The 23,810-nt window shown below is 41.4% G+C and overlaps 2 protein-coding genes across 4 annotated transcripts in view; one reads left to right on the top strand and one right to left on the bottom strand.

Annotated features, from left to right (window-relative positions):
• SFXN2 (sideroflexin 2) overlaps positions 1–123 on the bottom strand; it is a 32,325-nt gene extending 32,202 nt beyond the window's left edge. For 2 of the 3 annotated variants that reach the window (XM_035133478.2, XM_035133477.2), the window contains exon 1: positions 6–72. In XM_035133478.2, the coding sequence (XP_034989369.2) occupies positions 6–61 (56 nt within the window). In that variant the 5' untranslated portion in view covers positions 62–72. Of the gene's footprint in view, positions 1–5 lie in introns of all 3 variants that reach the window. The other variant, XM_035133479.2, reaches the window with a different exon arrangement.
• A 113-nt stretch (positions 124–236) lies between these two features.
• Positions 237–23,810, top strand: part of ARL3 (ADP ribosylation factor like GTPase 3) — a 31,828-nt gene continuing 8,254 nt past the window's right edge. Inside the window, exons 1-5 of the mRNA XM_035133534.2 lie at positions 237–341; positions 7,613–7,756; positions 9,756–9,872; positions 15,782–15,832; positions 17,118–17,303. Coding sequence (XP_034989425.1) covers positions 339–341; positions 7,613–7,756; positions 9,756–9,872; positions 15,782–15,832; positions 17,118–17,303 — 501 coding nt within the window. The 5' untranslated portion in view covers positions 237–338. The remainder of the gene's footprint in view (positions 342–7,612; positions 7,757–9,755; positions 9,873–15,781; positions 15,833–17,117; positions 17,304–23,810) is intronic.

Below are 23,810 nucleotides of genomic sequence, written 5' to 3'. Positions count from 1 at the left end.
CCTACCTGCAGCTCGCCAAGCACCAATCAGCAATGCCGCCGCCTTCCTTTCTCGTGCACATGGGCACCGCTTCTAACCCCGCCCCACCGAGGACGCGTGGCTCTCGTCAGCCAATGAATGGCTGGTTTAGTCGCGTCGGTGCCTGCGTCGACTCAGGCCGCATGTATCTGACGAAGAAGGAGGCTGGGTTCTTTTGAGGGTTGGGGCGGGGAGGGAGAGAATATGGTAGTGGGCGGAGCTTGTGCGTCGAACTCCGGACGGACGTTCTGCGTGAGAGGAATGTAGTGCGCGCGCGCGCATGACGCAGTTGCCCATGGTAACCGGGAGCCGCGTAGAGGATGGTGAGTGAGAGATTAGGCGGGGGAGAAGGCCGAGGGGGGCCCGGGAGGGCGTTGGGGGAAGCGGGAGCGCAGAACCGGCTCTCCGCCCTGTGCTGGGTAGGGGGCAGGATCCGTCCTGTGGCGGCGGAGCGCTCCGTGTTGAGGGAGGGCGATGCTGCTCTAAAGGGATGGATGAGGAGACGATGAATGGGCCTGGCTGAAGGGAGGGGCGGGAGTCGTGTACCTGGAGCTGAAGGAACCGCTCAGGTGACGATGGGGACGGAGAGGCTGAGATCGCCAGATTTCTATTTTTAATTTATTTTTATTTATTTATTTAAAATCAGAAATAAGGACCCCTTCATCTGTTATTTCAAAACTGCGAGTTATTGGATGTGCTCTGGGAAGCTGTGAGAATAGCATGTAAAGAATTGCAACACGGTCCCCATCCCCCACCCCGGTATGCTATGGGATACAGACTGAAAGGTTGCTGTTCAAGGGGCGATATCTTCGTTGTTGTTTTATAATGACACGTGGCAGCTGTAAACAGGACAGGTTGAGATGGGATTTGCGGGATTCTCAGTGGGGGACCTTAGGGGGAGAAGAGAGTGGGGTGGGTTGTTGAAATAACTCATTTTCGAAGTGGAATTGGGTTATGAGGAATCCCGGAGTTTTCCCCACAGATGGTCAAAGAAAGATGGGAAATAGAAGTCAAATGCACGTTGTTACAGGGATTTAAATATATGCAAGAACACATTGCAGTTTGTTTGTTTGTTTGTTTGTTTAATTCTGGTGTTACAGGTCTTTGTGTTCATCTCCTTACTCGTTTACTTGATCTGCAGCAAGCGTTATCTAATAAGAAGAGTCAAACTGGATCAGAGCAAAAACTCTTCTAATTCAGCATTCTGTTCCCACAGTCAGTGGCCAACCAAATGGCCATGGGGAACCTACAAGTGGAACATGAATGATATAGCACTTTCATATTATCTTTCCCCTACAGCTAGTATTTAGAAGCACCTTGCCTCTGATTTTTTCAGGTACTGTAGTAAATTGCCATTGTGAATAACAAGCAATGATAACTTTACTCGCCATGAGTTTGTATTCATTCATTTTTAAAGCCAACCAGTTTGGCAGCAAATTCCATAGTTTTAACTATGGTGTGAAGAAGTATTTCCTTTTGTCTTTCCTGAGTTTCCTACCACACATTTTCATTTCATGACCTTTGATTCCAGAATTATGAGGGAGTTGAGGAACCACTGTTTACCGCCTTTTGCACAATCTACAGTATGCACAATCTTATAAACCTGTATCATAAACCCCTTACTCCCCCCTTTTTTTTGTAAATGAAAAAAGTCCTAAACATTGTAAGGTGAAAGGGGTTTTGCTCCAACCCCTTGGTTTTTTTGGTTGTCTTTTTCTGAACCTTTTCCAGCGTTACAATATTCTTTTTGAGGTGACTCAGAGGTGTACAAAGTGTTCCAACACTGCCTCCTTCCCTATAAAGTGTGGAAATATAGGCTGTTAGACCTTTAAAATAGCCCCTTCTAAGTGAGTTACAAAGTTTCCCACTTCCCCCAGCAAAAAAAAAATACCACACACTTGGAAAATTAAAAATGGTTTACCTACAAACTCTCCAAAGGTCAGATTCATGTGCATTCAGAAAAGTTGCACAGGCAGTAAAACTTAGTTTAGTTACAAAGTGATAAAAGTGCCTAGAGATTATTGGTATAGGAACTCAAGAGTGGCTGGTGAGAGCCATGAAATTTTGCTGGAGCAACCAACTCAAACCTCTTCACATGCTGAGCTTCTTGGGTTCACAAAGGGAGGGGGGATTGTTTACCACTTTCCTCCCAAGGTGAGGGGAAATGACATAGCTAAGCCTAACAGGATAGCTTACTCTTTGGTATCATATCAAATAGATTGTATATTTTTAGATTCCACACTGGTTTTGTGATTAAAAATTTGTTAAGAAATACAATCTATTTAAATTGTATTAGCTCACCCAGGGACCTATGGGTGGAGGGGTAGGCAATAGTAGTAGTGATAATAACATCAATTAATTAATTAATTAATTTGAAGTTGTACCATAGATTTGCCTGAGGATGAATATTCAAAATCATTATTCATAATTTCTATAGTATTTTTCAGAAATATGGGGAAACTTCTGCACTTCATCAGTATTTTGAAAAATACTGTAGCTGTATGATAATTGTTATCCCTCACAGCTTGTTCACATAAAGTTATGCTACTAATGCAGCTAGTACTAATACTGTATGCAGCTCAGCCCTAAGATGCAAGAGTAAGATAATAAAATACCGGTACATTTCATGGCATCAGCTAGTTTATTAAGGCCATGGCAAATTCACTCCACACACTCTTCCACCCAGAACTTTGTAACCTAATTACACAGTGGACCATTGAATATTAATGACTATATAGACCTATCTTCCATAAATTTGTCTAATCTTTTAAAGTCATCGAAGGGTATAGTTATATGGTTTCCAGGAGGACATACCAGGGAGCATAGGATTTTGAGGATCTCCTTTGCTGACAGGAAGGGGTATTTTCCCCAAGTACCGGTAGTCCCCTGCCAGCTGCCTTTTAAAGGGCCACACTGTTGCCCCTTTGCTGTTGGTGCAAAGACAAATAGCATTTCAGGGTGGGGCAGACTGAAAGGTTTGCAGAGATTACAGTTCAGCCTGAGCTGTGTTAGATTGATGTCATGTAGATTTCCTCCCATCCTAATCCCACATTCCAAGACAGGAGTCAGCCATATACTGGTTACTGTGTCACACACTTCTCCCTTGCCTTACTACAATTGCTGCTAAGGCTGATAGTTCTGGGACAAAGAGAAGATAGAAATCTACTATTGGGGAAGCAACCTTAGTGACTATCTTACAGGACAGCTGTACTTGACTTGATCTTTAGAGAAATACCACATCAACTAAGTAAACATTTGCTGGTTACCAATGGCAGATTTCTTTGTACTTGCACTCTAAATTCATTATCAAAGCTTTATGGCTAATCCAGATAAATAGCAGGTATTTATTTCTCTCCTCTAATGGGATTCCACTCTCTGTTCTTTAGTGATTGGCAAGCCTCCCTACTACTAGAATAGCATGCGTGGCAATTCTCTCTGTGGTATTTTTTATATGGGTCACTTCGGTAGAAAATAACAGGCATTTTTTAAATGTGTATTTTTTTCATGATGCTTTCCCCCAAGTACATATTTGAAATCTTATGCATTTGTCCTCTAAATACATTCTTGATGTCAACAGTTATGTGACACTGATTACAACCAGAAAACTGATAGAGTAGCAAGTTTTAAAGAAGAACTATAGTTACTTAATGCTATGCTTTAACATTGTATTAGCACATGTAACTGTTCAAATAAACCGACAATCTGGTACAGTACTCCCTCTTTATGCTTTATATTTGGATATGGAGAGTATTTTGTGGAGCTCAAGGGACAGAGTGCTCTAGTAGTGGATAGGCTTGGCTCATGACATACTTAGATCATGACAACCTGAGTTCAAGGCCTTATTTAACTTGCTTGCTGATCTTGGGCAGCTTAATTGCTCTCTGCCCTAGTTTGTGTATTTGTCATAACAGGGTTGTTGTTTTGAAATAAATATTTACTATGAGATATTTTACTACTTTAAAAATGATACAGAAAGGGGACAAAACCCATCCCAAAATAAATATTTTGAAGTTCTACTGATTTCAACAGGATAACTAAATACATGTTTATAAGTGCATGTCTTCAAAGTATTATAATTGTTGTTGTTAATTAGGTTTATAGACTAATTTTCAGGCAATATGCCTACCAGGGTGATTTCCAACAACAATTAAAGCATTATGAAAAAATTAAAATCATGCTGCACAGTTAAAATAAAGAGCACCTAGGTACAAATAAAAATACAAATGCGGAGGTGGTGGTGGTGGGAAATCAACCAAAGTCCTGGGCAAAAAATATGAGTTCTTAACTAGTGGTAAAAACTCATAATGGTTGCTGCAAATATTATTTGGAGGGGAAGGGAATTCCATGGTTGGATGGCCTGTATAAATGCAACACCATCAAGAGTGTTTCTGCCAGATCTCAGTGTCTCAATATTTAAAATGTATGGCTGGATCATGTCCAAGATTAATAAGTATATGTTAGTGGCAGGCCCGGCTCTAGGTATAGTCCCAGTGGTGCGGGGTGCCAGGGCGCTGGGCCGGTAGGCGGGGCGCTGCGAGGGCGCCGGACTGATCTCTGCGCCTCAGCGCCAGGGCGCCCGACCTGCTTGAGATGACCCTGGTTAAGTGGTTCCCTTTATGGCCTTTGTGAAATAACTGTTGCTTATCAAGTGTGTGCTCAGAACAAAATAACTGTGTTTTCAGCCTAAAAAATTCATTTTGCTTCAGCAAAGTTTTTCCTGACAAAATGCCATTAAAGATGTTCAGTTATTGGATATTTGGAATGTAAGATATGTTTGGTTTTTGCCCACCCTCAAAATCTTTAATTATTTAAAATTAAAACCAACAATGATCCCATGGAACTTATTATTAATACAGTACATGCATCCTTGAGAGAAAAGAACATCTTTCCACAACTGATAAATTAAAATAATGGAGTTGTTACCATGTACCCTCGCTTACACGTGTATACTGCTCTCCACCTAGACCAAAGAAACATATGCTATGGTTCTTAAATGAGTCATGGTGAGGCGCAGAATAACTTTTTCTAAATGCTATGGAGGGATTAGCAATGAGACGAAGCTCAAGTATTAATTATTTGAAAAATATATTATGTACCTAAAACAAAGACCAAAAACCAGAGTTTAGAGTGGATAGTTGGCTGTGATGTGACCAAGAGCACTTCCTAGTAATTTACTAAGATATGCTGTTGGCTTTAAGCATGTTGCAGTCAGTCATATGAAACTGGAGGAGAAACAAGCACAGGGAAAATGCAAGCAATAACAGCAGATGTCACAGGTAACCTGTAAGAGGTTGCTAGCAAAGCAACAACTAGAAAGCACATCTTTTGGCTTTAATAATATTTTTCTCGCCCAGTGGCCAATCTGGCTGATCTGCATCTTATATAGATGTAAGAAAGCAGCCCAGATACATTTACATATCAGTGCCCAACATGCCCTTCCAGCTGACACTTCTTTTAAAGCCGTACAGGTGTTTGAGTGCTGTCACCACCAATGCACACAATTATTTCTAGCATTTTTGCAATGCAAATAAACTCAGAGGGATCTTCTGTTCCCAGACACTGAAAGCTACTCTCAGCTCAAGGATCTATCACTTGAAATCTGCTGAACTTTCTTAGCTACACAATGCAGGCAATTGAGAGGTTTGCAATAGATACATCCTGAAAACGCTGACATGTGAATGTATCATTTGCCTAGAATGGTTCAGAGAATAAATACAAGGGGCTGTGGATAATCCGAATCATTAGTAGGTAAGAATTCATGCCATGGCTAGTCGGAATGTAGAGGGAAGATTTGGATTATGGGATTTTGTATAAATGAGGATTGGCTGGTGGCAAAAGTAATAAAACTAATTCAGCAGCTTGCCTGAAATTCTTTACTGCCCTAAATCTTGAGACCTAACACTCTGATATGAATGATTTAGTGCTGTGCTTTTTCAGATCTGCTGATACGATCTAATATTAATGGCAGTTCTTAACACTAGTGGGAGCTGCGTGAGGGGGCAAAATGGCCTTCAAATGGGAAGAATGAGAAGGTGGTGATAAATCTGAGGACCCCCCTCTGAGCAGGTGCTATCATTTGTTGCTATAGGTTCATGGACACACCAAAATAAGGGTTAGGTCCATGCATGGAAAATGAAGTTAAGAAATTGGGCATTCTTCTTTCTCAGCTTGTATTACTGTTCTAGTTAAGATTTCTTTCTGTATAATATACAATATCTCTTAAAATCCACCCTGATTCTAGTAAAATCCTCATTTCAGACTCTCATTCTATCCTGCATGGGTTGTTGTCATGTTTTGCTTGAAAATCTCTTGTCTCTCAGCTTAAGCCTATTTTCTCTGTTCTCTTAATTTTTCTTCATTTGTGCTTTGATCATGTTACAGACATATATATTTCTATTTCCATTGTCTGTTGTCCCATGCAACATGGTTTTAGGACTTGTTACTTTTTTCCTTGTACAGCCTCCCACTTGGACATTTAATTCACTTATTTGGTTTGAATTGCCCTATTTATGCTCATAGCATTCACATTTATTTTTCTGCCTCAGTGCTCTCTTTTGTTCTTACGTACCTGATGAGATGAATTCTGGTCTATGAGGTTTTATGCCATCACTAACTTGTTAGTCTTTAAGGTGTGCCACATGATAGTTGTTGCAACAAACTAACACTGATACCCTTCTGGAAATAGTTTCTACTACCGTACTTACTTGTTATGTACTATCTAGCTGTAATCTCATTCTGGATTCTACAACATAATTTTATTGTGGTTTATTTAAAAAAGATATATTTTGCTGCTTCTGCTTTTCATAGTGCTGGTGTGTTATCAGATTCTGACCTATCTTTTTATTCATACGTTACTTCTGTTGCAAAGTTATTGCATAGATTCACCCACTTTGATTATTTTTCTTTCTTATTTTTCAACATCTTTATCTTCTTCTCCCTTCTGCTGCTTGTATTCTTCTTTCATTGTTCTGATTATGCTATCGTCTCTTTATTTTCCTTTTCCCTTTCCTTTTTTTTTGGGGGGGGGTACCTTTCAGTGCTTTTAGCCACTTGTGGCCTTGTCACTTGTAATCTGCCTTTCTTGCTTTCTCCCTTTACTCTAGTCTCCTCTGCAGCCCCTTCATTCATCAAAAACAATTACTGTATTAAACTCCCATCTCCCTGTGTTCTTTCTTATTTTAATGTTTCCACTCTCCCAAATGTAAGGAACTCTTTTCCTTTATCTAGTCACTTGACCTCCTCATTATCCTACTTTAGGAAATTAAAACTTCTATATTCTCTTTTGCATTTCTTTATTGATGTTCTTTTAAAAAATAATTATTTTAGTGCTATGTTAATTACCAAATAGTTCTGTGTTTACTCTCCTGCTTCCTTTTAATCTCACTCATAAAGTGGAAAATCCCCCTTTCAAATCCCCTTTCTTTTTGTCTCATGTATCACAGATCATCAACCTACAGGCAGCAACTTGTACATTTTGGTCATGTGTTATAAGGCTATTCAGGATCTCCTTTCTTTCTGTTTCCCATTGATTTTGGGGAGCAATGATAAAAATAACATCTAGCAAGTAACATCTCCTGCCCTTTCTCACTAACAGGGTTTGCTGTCAATTCTGCGCAAATTGAAGAGTGCACCAGACCAGGAGGTAAGAATCCTCCTCCTGGGATTGGATAATGCAGGCAAGACCACACTTTTGAAACAACTAGCATCTGAAGACATCACTCACATTACTCCCACACAGGTAAGGAAAGAGGCTTTTGGTGCTCTGCCAAATCTTGAAGTCTGCAGGATGGAGAGGGAAGGGTGGCTACAAACAGAATCTGTCTTGCAACCAAAAGTAAAATATAATCTTTTTAATAAAAAAATAAATAAAGCTGCTACAGATGCCACAACACCTATGTACTTAAAAAAAAATTCCTTGATTCCAATAGTAGTATACCCACAGTTCTAGGACTCGTATAGCTTTTACCTCATGCAGCCACTTCCTATGGCCTTATACTACTACTACTACTACTACTACTACTACTAATAATAATAATAATAATAATTTATTATTTTTACCCTGCCCATCTGGCTGGGTTTCCCCAGCCACTCTGGGCGGCTCCCAACAGAATAATATTAATAATAATAAAGCGATAAAACATCAAACATTAAAAACTTCCCTAAACAGGGCTGCCTTCAGATATCTTTTAAAAGTCAGATAGTTGTTTATTTCCTTGACATCTGTTGGGAGGGCGTTCCACAGGATGGGGGCCACTACCGAGATGGCCCTCTGCCTGGTTCCCTGTAACCTCACTTCTCACAGGGAGGGAACTGCCAGAAGGCCCTCAGAGCTGGATCTCAGTGTCCAGGCTGAACAATGGGGGTGGAGATGCTCCTTCAGGTATACTGGGCAAGGCCGTTTAGGGCTTTAAAGGTCAGCACCAGCGCTTTGAATTGTGCTTGGAAATGTACTGGGAGCCAATGTAGGTCTTTCAGGACCAGTGTTATATGGTCTTGGTGGCCACTCCCAGTCACCAGCCTAGCTGCCTCATTCTGGATTAGTTGTAGTTTCCGGGTCACTTTCAAAGGTAACCCCATGTATACTAAGTTGGACCATTGCTCCATCTCGCACATTGTAGTCCACACTTACTGGCAGCAGCTCTCTAGGGTTTCAGGCAGGACTCTTTCCCAGCCTTACCTAGAGATCGCAGGGATTCAACCTGGGACCTTTAGCATACAGAGCATGTGCTTTCCAAGTGAGCTATGACTCTTTCCTTCACATGTTAATATAGTGATGTGTAGATTGAAGGGGTGTGCATGTGCCCAATGGGATGGTAACAATTGTAGAGTATATCCATTTCTTGCTTTAAAACTTCTCTCAGGCTATAAACACACACTAGAGAATCGGAAGATTAAACCAAGATGCATGTTGTTATGTCCTTCAGTGTTGCAGCTCAGCACATACACAGTGCAGATATTTCACGTGTATTTATAAAAACTGCAACATGCACAGTGTCCGTCTGTCTGGTCTACATGCACCAAGTCTCCAGAGCTTTTTAAAGGGCTAAGAGTATCTTTCATTAGTTGCTCAGCTGACACCATCCCAATGTTGGCCAGTGGATGGTGCTAGAGATTGTACAAGGTTGGATCTCCTTCCCCCAGTCCTCAAGACGGAGCACATTGCCTATGAGATGCTCCCACGCCTTAGAGAAAGAGCCCACCCTCAGATTCCAAGCTTAAAGCCAATCCCCTGTATTGTGTGGCAGCTCATTGCCAGCCTGCACCACATCCTGTTTTTCCGGTTGCACTCCCCTTTCAGTAGGAGCTTTAATTGATGAAATGGGCCCTTCAAAAGTGCAGCTGTTGCTTCTAGTTTTCTCATATCAACTCACATACAGACTTCTGCTTCTCGTTAGCCTGCACATTGGCCTCAGCTTTCACTGGCTGAGGCTCACTCCTTGCAAGGCTATGTGATTTCTTCTTATCTGCATTGTTCTCTCACCTCCCACTGCACCTTCCTTTCTCGTTATGAGCTGCAACATACATCTTTATAGCTTTGACAGAAACAGACCCTGATCCGTGCAAGGCTGCTATAGCCTTCACCTTGCCCACAGCCAATCCATCTGAATAGCAGCACGGGGTTTATTTTGTTAGGGTTTCCAGAGTTGTGATATATAAACTGTGACTGATGTGTGCCTGTGAATCTGAAGCCAGGCATCACGTTAACACCAGTTATACTTTATCTCTGCTTGCCACAGGGTTTTAACATCAAAAGCGTGCAAGCACAAGGTTTCAAGCTGAATGTGTGGGACATTGGTGGACAGAGGAAGATCAGGCCATACTGGAGGAATTATTTTGAGAACACCGATATCCTGGTAAGCATTGGCTACTGCTGAATGCTACATTAAATACCATAGTGACTTTAACAGCTAAGAAATACTGCAATCTTAATAAATATCAAAGTCATTTGTTTTGCAGCAGTCAGCCAGTCTGAACATTCTTGCAGAGCCTGTGTGTGCACTTGAATTATGAAATCTGCAGAAACATTTATTTTTAACTGGTCTCTCAACAGTGTGCTATGTGACAGTTCCATTTGGTGTTGCCTTCCCTTTGAAGTAGCTCTGTGTTCCAGGCTGAAAAATATGAACCAAATTACTAGGTGCAATGCTCCAATGCTTTTCTTCTTCAGTACTATACAAAACACACAGTAAGGGTGCCACCCAAAGTACAACCGCATTGCACAATTAAAACAACATTTTATGGAGCTCTTCCCTCCATGGCATCTTTTGAAGGACACTTATATGACTCCCAGATGCCATTTCCTTTTTGAATGTTCAAAAGTCTTCACATTCATTATCTTAGTAATATTTATGACAACAGTCATGCAAGATAAATCAGTATTATCTCCATGTTGCAAGTGGTGAACTGATGCTAAGAGATTACTGCTGCCTAACTGGGCAATCCAACTGTCCTGCTATGCCAGATCTGTCACCAATGTGACATAGCTGCAATGCTGCTCTCAGCAGCAGAGGCAATGCTATAACAGCAGGTGGATAATCAAACAGCAGTACACCAACATGTATCCCTGGAAATTCATTAATGACCCTCTAATGATAAGGTTGCCCACTGACATTTCCCCCACATAACTCAGTGGGGGAATGCCCCCAACTGACATGCAGTGATAGCCTTGCAGGACATCTTCAGGAGAAAAAAAGGCTAAGGAGTAAACCCTACACGAAATTTCAGGAACAGACTGGAAAAAGTTGCTGAATTGGAACTCATTACCAAGCTTAAAAGCATGGAGCCACCTGGGATGAATAAAGACATTGGATTCTTATCTCATTATGCATGATCAAGCTTTCTTTAGCGCCTCAGCCCTTGCTCCCCCCCCCCCCCAGGACTAATTGCAGTCATCAGCTGTCGTTAACAGCCATCTACAGGTTTGCCACTCCCATCAGCCCACCACCCATTCCCACCCACCCCTGACATAAGTGTCAGGGTCTGACACTTATGTTTCAAGTGTATCTGAAGAAGTGTGCATGCACATGAAAGCTCATACCAAAATAAAAACTTAGTTGGTCTTTAAGGTGCTACTGAAGGAATTTTTTTCTATTTTGCTTCGACTCAGACCAACACAGCTACCTACCTATAACTAGAAAAAGGAGTGTCAGTCATAACACCATGCCAGCTCCAAACCCCAGTGGAGAAGAATCCATGCTCTCTCCATGATAGGTAAAACCTATTATGAGTACAATGCTTCTGCACAGGAACTCATCAAAACACTCCAGAGAATACAGTCATACCAGGGCCTATATGATGGGAACACATTTTCATGAGAGTGGGTCCACATGCACACGAAGAGCCACAAAAGGAACTCCTTGGTAACACAATGGAAAAGAATGATGCAATGGACCCAGAAGATGGATGGTTGAATTCTCCTTAGGAAGACATACGGTGAGGCAGAGTTTACCTTTTGATAATTTTGGCAGCAGCAGTGATTCAGATGCAGAAAAGGGAGAATAATAGTTCCCTTTCTACACAGCCACAGAAGCAGACGAGTTGTGCTGCCCTGCCCCAGGTTTGTTCCACGTAGTATAGTGGTACCTCGACTTACGAACGACTCGACAACCGAATTTTTCGACTTACGAATGGGGATAATGGCCGCACGCTTACAAATGTCTCGACATTCGGGGGGAAACCGTGGCGGTTTTAGATAGGGTTTTTAAACGAATTTTTCCGTTTCCAATGCATTCCTGTGGGAAATCGCGTTTCCAATGGCGTTTTACGAATTTTTCGACTTATGAAGGTGCCTTCGGAACAGATTAAATTCGTAAGTCGAGGCACCACTGTAGTAGCGTTCTATCAATATTAAGGTTCTACTGGCAGTAATCCTGCTGACACTGGGGCTTATTGCTGGTATATTCCCCCTGCCCTACTGGAATTTGGGATAGTAGCAATCACAGCCTTTCCACTGAGTGAAATTTGAACTGACAACACAAAGCCCCTTCCCTGAGATGTTACCCTATAACAGTTGAAGAAGCATTTAGAAGGCCTGCTAACCAGAGCATCAAGGAAGACAAGTCCCTTGATGACATTTTGCTCTTTGGCAAGGTCTGCTTGGCCGACAGCTTGCCACATTGCTATCATGGCTTCATCAGTGAGGCAGTAGTGCACTGTTGGATGCAGAAAGGACTGGTGATGGACAAAAGTCAGAACTGCAAAGGACAGACTGAATACATGGGTTTCTCCTGCAGACAGCCACAAACCAATATCTGTGGGTTGTATCCAGACTTTGTGTAAGCCTAGCACCCCGTGGAAAGGCCTGTTATATAGTATGGAGGGCAGCAGTAGTGGGGAGAGGGGACTCATCAAGAGTTGATCAGAGGCTGCCTACTTCAGTGGGGAGAAGGGGACAGAAGGCATTCTGTAGTGTGAGCAGTCTTTTACACATGCAGAGCCTGAAAAAAATCCTACATATTGATTTATATATTTTCTTTATAACTATATAAAAAGCATCTTGCAAAATCAAAATGTCCAGTTAAAACAATAAAAATGTACAGATAAAAAGCAGAAGGGCAGTTGTGACAGCAAAAATGAAATAAATTAAATAAAAGCAGGAAGTATACAGATTGCTCAGTTAAAAGCCCTGAAGAAAAAAAAAGACTTGGACACCTGAAGGACACCAGTGTTGGTGCCTCACAAACCTGCCTGGGGAAGGGCGGGGATTAACAGGTAGGGCACCAGAAACCGGTGGTGGAGCGACATGGGTAGGGCACCTTGAGGAGGACTTCCAAAGTAGATCTTAAAAACATGTTCCAGTCTGGTAAAAAAGTGTATCACTGACAATACTGGGGAGGTTCTATGGAAGTTAACTGCAGGCTTCAGGACTCTGCACCTTTCTTTGATGGCAGCAATTAACTGAACATGTTCCCAGTGCAGTACTGCAGGCACATCCATTCTAAAAGCAGAGTATCTGTTATAGCTAGGATAAAAGATTGTGGGATGGGGAACTTAGCTGCTAAGTTACAGGTAGGTAGCCGTGTTGGTCAGAGTCGAAGCAAAATAAAAAAATCCTTCAGTAGCACCTTAAAGACCAACTAAGTTTATATTTTGGTATGAGCTTTCGTGTGCATGCACACTTCTGTAGAAGTGTATCTGAAGAAGTGTGCATGCACACGAAAGCTCATACCAAAATATAAACTTAGTTGGTCTTTAAGGTGCTACTGAAGGAATTTTTTTATTTAGCTGCTAAGTGATTAAGATCATTTTACCAGTCCCCCTGCCTCCTCTTCTACTGAGGGGAGGTAGCATATGCTACCGAACGTCTGTAAATCCTGTATCTTGGCAGGTTTAGCTAACTCATGAAGATTTCAAATATTTAATCAACTATTCCTCTCATATATCTATGCAGTTCTTGTATAGAGACAAAGAAGGAAGGTGCTTTTTTAACTTACTTATTTTTCAGTTTCTAAAAATACATATAACAATCCCCATAAAGCCCCACTGCCCAAGAAAGGAAGTAGTGTATGTTTAAACTAAGAGCAAAGGAATACTTAGGAACCCCCATCATCTCCGCTCTAGGAAGCTCAACAAGAAAACCTTGACTTTTACAAACACAAGAGTAGGCAAATTAATGTAAAATAAATTTTATCTCTTCAATCCATTTTATAATTTATGCCCTCATTTGCCCAGATTTCCTTTATATCCGATTTATCTGGCATCACTGATTGCCTATGGGCATTCTTTTTAAAAAACAAACCTACATCCATGAGCAGGGGCATTCCCCCTTTCTGATCTATCATTTACAAAAATGTTTTGAAGGAAATGCTGGAACACAGAACCCAAACTAGTCCCGTGTGCCTTGAAGGGACTCTTGGAAACAAGACATCTTGCTAACTAAGATGCCTGTCTCTGCTCTAAACTGAAGAGTATTACACAAGTGAGAGGCCCGTCCAAGAATATTTTTAACACATGAAGTGATTGCACATTCATAAACATGCAGGTGTGCTTGAATGGGAGATACTCCAGCTACCCACACCTGTGCTATTTGGAAGCTATGCACAGTCAAATAAAGGTGTGTATATTTGAATGATTGCACATTCAGACACACACCTGCAGCTATTTGGCATCAAGCCTTCTAGTTATGGGAAGTAGGCACTTGACGTGTATCTACCTTGGTTGGTGCAGTGCTGTTCGCTGTGGCATTGCCATAAGGTCTGCAGTCTCGAGTTGTGAATGAGATGCTTTTCACAAGTTACGATTAGATAAGAGGTCCTTGTGGAACAGCCAGATGCTACAGGGATCTGGTGGGTGCTTCTGTAAGTGCAGCCTTCTTGCCTGAGGACTAAACCAGTGTCTCACCCGCACAACAAAAGTGCCCCATTACTATAAACATTGTCTTCTTTGGGGTAATATACCATTTTGCCCCATGGCTGGTTCTGTAACTACTAACTATCCTAAGAATCAAAGTTGTTGAGGCTGGTTGCCAGGCTATATGCCCAAGTATTACAGTGACCCAGTTTTGATGAGCATATCTTGGCTTAATAAAGCTGAGATGTGAGTGAGCCTTTTGCCTAAGGTCATGGCCCCTTTCCTCCCTACCATGGAAAAACCCTATCTTTGGACAAACCCATAATTAGAACCAACTTCAATATGTGGTCTACATTCCTGGCTTGTTACAAAGATGGTAACCATAATTTCTCAGTCTGGACAAAATAAAAAGAGACAATTAATTAGAAAAGGGGAGCCAACATGGTGTCTTCCAGATGTTGTTGGACTGCAGCTTCCATCATTCCTGACATTTAGCTGGCTGAGACAGATGGGAGCTGTAGCTCCACAATGTCTGGAGGGTACCACATTGCCTACCCTTGAATTAAAGATTCAGGTAGGTAGCCGTGTTGGTCTGACGCAGTCAAAATAAAAATAAAAAAGTAAAAAAATTGTTCAGTAGCACCGTATAGACCAACTAAGTTTGTTCTGGTATAAGCTTTCGTCTGAAGAAGTGTGCATGCACATGAAAGCTTACCCCAGAACAAACTTAGTTGGTCTATAAGGTGCTACTAGACTTTAAAAAAAATTGAATTAAAGACTTCCTGCTTTAGTTGCAACTCACATGAAGGGAGAAATGATAGCCTGTTTCAAAATGGCTTGTTCCTCTTTCAGCTTGTTAAGATATGATCACCCAAATGTGGCCACTGTCTATCTTATTTTCAGTTGGATAATATGAGCTAAAATCTGGGCTGAATGCATTGATTTTCTGGAATCTCTTCTTACTGGCTGTAAGTTGTAAATGGCTGACAATAGCCAGGGGTAAGAAAAATTTCCATCCAACCCACAAAAAAGGAAGAAGACATTATGGGGAGTGAGAAAACACTGATGGGATATAAAGAGCTATGTGATGAACAATTTTTCAAGACCCCCTGCTTCCCCTTCTGCTGAGGTGTGGACGTGTAGTAAGTCCCCACCACCCCCACGCACACAGATTATGTAATTATAGACTCATTTTAGTAACTTACACTTGGTAAATGGATGTTTGTATTCACACACGCCAAAATAAATATCTGTGCTGAATCTTGCCATGCTACAACCATCCACTATCAGAATAATGAGAATTTTCAGACATGATGTATAGGTGAATAAGAGTTTTCCTGACTGCAGGTTCCTTAAAAAGGAAGTAATGCCAAGTCAATGTGATTGGAAATGGGCTAGTGTGAAGACTTGTTTTTTTCACATTGATTATTTCTAGGCTAATGTTGCATTCTTAACTCTTTTGACTTTTTTTTAGATTTATGTCATTGATAGTGCAGATAGAAAGAGATTTGAAGAAACAGGTCAGGTATGTAATGCACAACTTCAGGAAATGGCTGTATGCATTTTTCTATAATGTATGTAAGTACATAGAACACTGTCAGACATTTGAAAATGGACTGATGTGCAGTTTGCCATTTTAAAAGCAAGCTAAGCCTTGTTAAGTTTAAATTATTGTTTTCTTCCAAATGAATTAATGAATGTTTAGGCTTCTCTTCTGAGTTTTTAAGCTCTTTTCTGTTTTCCTCAAGTAAAACCCCCCAAAATAGGATTGTTCTGCGGGGACAGTTAAGACTGGTACAGCTATATCCATTTCCAGCTATCTGGCCACCATAATTAAGACTACAGAGGTTTGTATAGCACACAGGGACATAGTGCTCAATTACAGAACACACAGCATGGATGTGCTTCTATAATAATGTGCTAGTGGTGGTGGACTACAAAGTGCATCAGAAATAATCATGCATTGATAATCTTCAACATCATCTGTAAAGGACTTGCTAACCACTGATCTATGAATTCTGTGCTACCTCTGCCAGTATTGTTCCTTCTGGTACCTTTCACCACAAGTTTAGGACTGAAGGGTGCTACATTCCCGGGCACCAGCCCCATTAATTGTAGGCCTGTTTCCTTACAGTTCCCAGGCCATCTTACGACAAGTTTAGAATGAGATTTAGCAGGCTCCATTTCCCATTTTCTTTAACTAACTAATCCCTAACGCATTCATTGATATTATCAACAAATGATGTCTTTATGAGCGCTTTGCATCCCTTTTAGTAGCCAGAACAGCTGCCTTTTATGAAGATGAGCTTGTTTCTGGATAGAGATTTTATCAGTGCTGTCCCCATGCATGAATTACAGTTGATTAAACTGGAACAAAGTTCAAAGCTTGCTGTTAGCATTCCTGCAGAATTTGAAGCATATGTAGGATAAAACCACCTGTTTTCAAGGGCCACTCCATTCTACTGGCAAGTCAAGTTATAACTGTGCCAGCATGTATTTTTGCTGTGTCATCAGTGCAGATCTCTAGAGGGTTGGGATTGACAATGCCTTGAAAACAACTGGTAATATCGGACTGAGCTAAAACTTTCTCCGTTCCATAGACAGAGGGATTTGCTTTTAAATATTTGTCTCAGTAATTGTATGCACCAGTTACTTGTTTTACTATAACATCTGTGCTTTGCTGAAACATTAGCATTTACTGTTTGTGTCCTATGTTACTAAAACATGTACAACTACTTAGATACAACAGTCAGCCTCCCATTGCCAAAGGCTTTTTAAAAATACTGGCTGCATCTTTATGATTCTTACAGGAGCTAGCGGAACTCTTAGATGAAGAGAAGCTAAGTGGTGTTCCTGTGCTCATCTTTGCGAACAAACAAGATTTGCTGACGGCAGCCCCTGCTGCAGAGATTGTAGAGGGTCTGAACTTGCACACGATTCGTGACAGAGTTTGGCAGATTCAGTCCTGTTCGGCCCTCACAGGAGAGGGTGTGTCGGTGAGGAGGCAATGTTTATTCTGGCAGAATAGCCTTTCCACTGGTCTGAATGAGAAATGCACCCCCCCCCCTAATTCTGGATCATAATGTATGATGTATTTATTGCAAAACTGGAAACTCAACAAAACAAAGCAAAAAATGTGCAGCTTGGTGTGTGGAGGGAGATAAAGACTTGTAACACAGACTCAGGCTCTCTCATGAGATTCTCCCTCCTCCTTAAACTTAGATTCTCCATTACATCATTAGGGTCTCATGATGCTATTTCAACATTGCTTGCCTGATCTATATACATATACTGTAGGGTGGCATTCAACTAAGTTTTATTCAGAGTAAATCAAAATTAATAGTCTTAACTTGGCTATTTTCATTTACTTCAATGGGTCTTTGCTGAGTAAAACGTACGGTAATTGACTACCACCCATAGTCAGGCTGACTTGTCAGCTACAACTTTCCATGAATTTTCTATTTCCAGTGACCACTTCCCACCAGGCAGCATTCTGTCTCTCTCTGTTTCTCTGTCTGTCTGTCTCTGTCTCTCTCTCTCACTCACACACACATACTTTAAGGGAGGAGACAAACACTTCATTTTGGGAAACTCTTCTATTAAAAAAGTATTGTTTGGCAAAATACCTTGCATTATATTGATATTAATAATATCATGGGCCCAATGGAACATTCTTCCAGTTGAGGTTAGACAGGCCCCCTCACTGTGGAACTTCTGGCACCCACTGAAGACTTTTTTTGTTCCAACAGGCATTTTGATTGTAGGCTGATTTTAGAGTTTTAACTGAATTATACCTTTCCTTTGCATTGTATTTCATCTACATCACTAGGAGACAATTGTAGCTAAGCAGTATATAAATTGATAAAATAGGAAAACTTGATAATAGTATTTAACTGCTGCCATCAGTGCAGTGTGCAAAGCCCTCAATGCAGTGTGTAAAGAAAATATCAAAACAAAAATAGTTGAGCATTAGCTGCTCAAAATAAATTACATACACACATGCACATACATCACTAGATAAGGAATAAGAAAGAGGCCACACTGATGTCATATTAGATTAGTAAATTGGATTTTGCTAGCTTTGTGTATCTTGTGGTGGTAGCGATGGAGAGCGGTATCTTATAAGCTATTTTAATTGGTCTCTGTTTTTGAATGTGACAGCCTTTCATTTCTTTGAAAACTGGACACCGACAGTGAGCCAGTCATACAAACTGCTCACAGATGGTAGAATGAAACATTGCCTATGCTTCAGATACAAAACTTAAACCCTATGGCCCCCATCCAGGTTGATTCATAGGCAATTAACTATAAACTCTGGTGGCTTAATCAGAATGAGGATGCATAATTGCATACAGATCTATACACAGATCGCGACAGATCATTGAGGCCTGGATGAGCACCACAGTGTGGATGGGGAGACCAGTGAGCAGCTGTCATGCATGTGGAAGGTTATTTCTGCACATGAAATATCCCTTGCTGGATTGGTACACATCTGTCCACTCAGATATCTGGGGCCTCTCTTTGAGCTTTTGTTGGTTTAGGAAACAACTTATACAAAGGAAGCTGAGTTACAACTGTTGGTTGGCATCCATCTAGCTAGGGAGACAATGGAAAGTGCTCCTTCAGGGGTGAAGTCAAACCATTGGAGAGTTAAAGTGCCTGCTGTGGCTGTAGAGAATGATACGGGAGAGACATGTTTTGTTGCAGTTGGGTCAGATGGAGGCATCTTGTTGTACTGATATAGGTGTACCATGGTGTTTCTTCTTTCTGTGCTCCTTCCAGTGGTCATTCCTCGTCTGTTCACTGCTGTGGATACATGACCTGATTGTCCACAGGCACAGCAATCATCTGCAAGGAATTCCCACGCAGCATGGTTAATGTTTCCAGCCTAATGGATCCTGCCATCTTCCATTCTGTGGACAGGACCAATCCAGTGTAGACATCACTGAGACAGGAATGTGAACATGTTGGGAATGAGGGCTTGGGAGAGCACAAGCTGTCCTGCCATGTAATGCCCCAAATCTTCCTGATGCGGTGCATGTAGAAGGCATTGAGATGTCGTTGCTCCTGGTGGTTGTAAGTTGCCGATAACTCACTTCCCATAAAGCAGTGTGGCTCAACATGCAAATCTGATAGACCTTCATCTTGGTGCTGGTCATTAGCATCACATTCTTCCATACTCTTTTGGAGTGGTAAGCCATTGACGTAGCTGCCTTGCCAATAAGCTACGTCAATGTTCACCAATGCTGATGCATGGAGTGTTGGCAACGTCCTGACTCGGGATGTTTCTTCTTTGTCAGGCTAACAATAAGACCGCACTCCATGCAAGCTTAGGCAAAACAGTTGATGAGACTCTGTAGAGCTTCCTCAGAGTGCTCTGTCAAGTATGCATCATCTGCAAACAATATCTCTTGGATAAAGACCCACTGCACTTTTGTCTTGGCGTGTAGATTTGCCAGGTTGAACAGACCCCCGTTGCTCCTTGAATGGATTACACACCGTCTTTAGTCAAGCTGAAGGCATAAGAGAGCAACAGAGATAAGAAGTTGGGGCAAGAACACAGCCCTGTTTCACACCATTCTTTATAGGGGAGATGTCCGAGGATGAGCCATCATACTGGACAGTGCTGCACGTGTTCTTATGAAATGACATAATCATCTTGTGGAGCTTAGGTGGGTGTCCTATCTTACTGAGCAGTGTAAAGAACCATTTTTGGCTGATGTGGTCAAAGGCCTTTGACAGGTCTATGAAGGTGACACAAAAGGGACACCTCTGCTCTCAGCAGCTGATGCAATGAAAAAATCATGTTGAGTCTTGACCTCTGAGCTCTAAAGCTGCATTGCAACTTGGGATAGACCCTGTCAGTGAGTGACTTTAATCGGTTGAGAACTTTGTGGGCGAAGGCTTTCCTCCTAGTAATCAGCAGGAAGATTCCTTGGTAGTTGTTACAATTATGGCAGTCACCTTTGTTCTTGTCGAGGGTCATAGTGCTGGAGCAGTGCATGTCTTGTGCAGATCCTGTTTCCCAACACTGCAAGAGAAGGCCATGGAGGTGCATCATGAGGGAGGAGTTGAGGCCAGCGCTCAGCACTTCTGGGATTCCGTCCTGTCCTGGGGCTTTACCACATGTGGCCTGAGAGTTGATGGTGTTCTTCGGCTTGTCAAGGGAAGGAAGGGCACCCACCTCTTCCAAGACAGAGTCTGGATGCTGTCAATTGCTGTGCTAGCAACCATGTTTTCTTGCCAGTACAGATCTAGATAGTGCTCTGCCCATTGGTTCGTCTGCTTGCTGCGTTCTGATACTCTCCAGATAAGATTTTTAGTGGTGCAGTTTTCCTGACTATTGGTCCAAAGGCTTTCTTGATGCCTTTGTACACTTTTCAAGTATTGCCACTATTAGCAGTGAGTTGAATGTTCTGACACAGCTTTAGCCAGTAATCATTGGCACATCTTTGCCCAGTGGCCTGGCAATCAAGAGATTCCAGTGTGCCCTAAATGTGAAGTTTAAAGAATAGTTAATTCGCGCATTGAAGCTGAGGTAAATATAGAAGAATTGTTGCTTCAGCTCTTCAAGAAAAGGAGATGTAGTGTTTCAGTCCTAGTTCGCAGCATTAAAGAACCACCCCAGAGGCTGGTGACAGAACATGGAAGTGTTATCAGATATTTATTTAGAAGGCTATAAAGAGAAAGTAAATATGCCAGCTGGGAGGAGGGAAGGTACCCAGGAGGCTGCTGCATGAATAACAAGAGTGCAAGTTGGCAACAGTGGATTTGAAAAGAAAATAGGACTTTCTGTGGAACAGAAACGTACAGAGAATGAGTTAATAGGGAACGGTTTGTGACAGCCCCAGGGCAGAGTATCAAAAAAAGAATAAATAATGACAGCAAACGAAGGAGAAATGGTTTGAAGGTCATTTTAATTAGTTTCGTAGATTAAGCTATAGTCTGCAGAACTCAGTAGTTAAGGCTAGGGATTTCAAGGTTAATGAGATTACATTATGGTTAATAAATTATATACATTTAGAGAATTTAACTATTATTTGAAAGGGGTTTCTTTAAATAAAAATGTTAATTAAGAAAGAAATCCGCTGCGAGCTTGCCCTGTATCTATTTGATACCAGTGAAAGGTTCTGATCAAGAGGCTTTGAATGGAAAGAGTGCCCCTGGTTTATTTCCGCGAGCAGTAATGTAGAGCAGCCCTATTGTTTATAATTGACTCTCACTCTCCTTCAATGCACCAGTCAGGCTTCCTGCCATTGTTCAGAGAAGATAATTTTTTACCATACCCAGATTTGTACCAGGCCTTTTGTTCTCCTCACTTAACAAGCTAAAGAGAGACAGGAGCAGGCTGGCTAGAAATATCCCTCATACTACAGAGTAAGGGATCAGTCAGCTCAGCGCTTCTGTTTGCCAGTACGCAACTCAGGTTCATAAGCTGACATGTGAATTGCCACAAAAGAGACTTGTGGCATTTATGCTTCTCCACCCCCACATCCACATGTGCATTTAGCACACAGACACCCACACACACCGTGAGCACCATTCTATAGAAAATGTGTTTGCAGGCACATGATGGGAAGCCCAGGACAGGAGCCAGTCTTCAGGGTGAAGCTACTGTAGTTTCCCTCCAAGCAGTAAGGGCCACAAGCAACTGGAGCTGACAGTACTCGGCTGAATAAATGCCAATATCTTTTAAATCTAAGTCCTTCATAATTAGGATAGAATTTGAAGTATATTTGGCTCTGGAGTTTTATTTAAACAGAAATACAGTGGTACCTTGGGTTAAGAACTAAATTCGTTCTGGAGGTCCGTTCTTAACCTGAAACTGTTCTTAACCTGAGGTACCACTTTAGCTAATGGGGCCTCCCGCTGCCGCCGCTGTTCTCATCCTGAAGCAAAGTTCCTAACCTGAGGTACTATTTCTGGGTTAGCGGAATCTGTAACCTGAAGCATCTGTAACCCGAGGTACCACTGTAAGAGAGAAATAGAGTTACTGTAAAAGACTGCCCTTTTTATTTTTTTAGAAAAGGAGGCCACGATATATTTTATTAATTATGCTACCAATGTGTTTTCATTTCAACATTCATTTCATTGTTTGCCATTCATGTATTAAATCAAACTAAATGGCAATGGGAGCAATTACTTCGCCTTAATCTATAGGCTTATATTTTTGTATTATGATCTTACAAAAGTGGTAAAGCTTGAACAGCGTCAGGTCATTTTCTAAAAAGAAGTTTTCCACATCACCAGCTGATTACTGATATCCTGGTTTGGAGGTTTTACTGTAAAAAAGAGTATTCTGAATTTCCTTTTTAGTACAACTCTTACTGCAGTGACCTTTTATTACAGCCAATGATAGTTGGGGGAGGGAAATACTTTTTCACCTCTTTTTATCCCCTAGCCATTGTCCTTCCTTTTCCCACTACTTTGTGTGCACTATGTTGCAATTCACTCAACATTGTTTTTAATAAGTTATTGGGAAGTCTGTTCACTTGTCTTGACACATTTGCAAATATTGTATAAAGGCCTTGAAGAGTCTATGATCATGGGAGACTGCTTGATTGCTCGATTCCAGGAGACAAAGGAATGTGCAAGCAGGTAAGGAATTATTGGGGTTTTAGATATTAACAGAGGCAGAGAAAGGCCAGTATCATAGCAGAGAGATGTCCGTGCCATCAGGTGACCAAGACAGGATAGTGATCGTACAAATAGGCACAAAAGGAGATGACTGGATTTTCTAACTATTTTTAACTCATCTAGTCTAGTTGGTAAAGGCAGATTCCAGCCATTGAGAAACACACACACTGACACCTGGAGTCATTTGATCTTTATGCACTGTCACTATTAGGAGACAACTGCCTCTTGCTATTTAAGTTAAATAGGGTTAAACAGATGATTGGAATAGGGGCTGTACTTAAAACGTTGCCAATCCTATTCCCTTACTTCTGGTTTCATATTTTCTATCAGTTTGTAACTGCACTTGTGATGTTGTGTTTAGCCACATATAAAATACACTTATGCTGAAATTGTGGTATATAGAGTAGGATATAGGCACAAAAATATAAATGCTATGGTATAAACATTATTTGAAATCTATTTATTTGATTTTTAGTTTTTTTAAAAAAATAGTACCCCTGGAAGGACATAATACAGGTTCACAAAGTATGTATGTTGTGGAAAGTGTGGACCAGGGGTCCCCGAACTAAGGCCCGGGGGCTGGATGCAGCCCAATCGCCTTCTCAATCTGGCCCGCGGACGGTCCGGCAATCAGCATGTTTTTACATGAGTAGAATATGCCCTTTTATTTAAAATGCATCTCTGGGTTATTTGTGGGGCCTGTCTGGTGTTTTTACATGAGTAGAATGTGTCCTTTTATTTAAAATGCATCTGGGTTATTTGTTGGGCATAGGAATTCGTTCATTATTTTTTTAATATAGTCCAGCCCCACACAAGGTCTGAGGGCCAATGGACCTGCTGAAAAAGTTTGCTGACCCCTGGTGTGG

Source organism: Zootoca vivipara, chromosome 5 (genome assembly GCF_963506605.1).
Source record: "Zootoca vivipara chromosome 5, rZooViv1.1, whole genome shotgun sequence".
NCBI lineage: Eukaryota > Metazoa > Chordata > Lepidosauria > Squamata > Lacertidae > Zootoca > Zootoca vivipara.
This window is presented reverse-complemented; position numbering and strand designations above follow the sequence as displayed.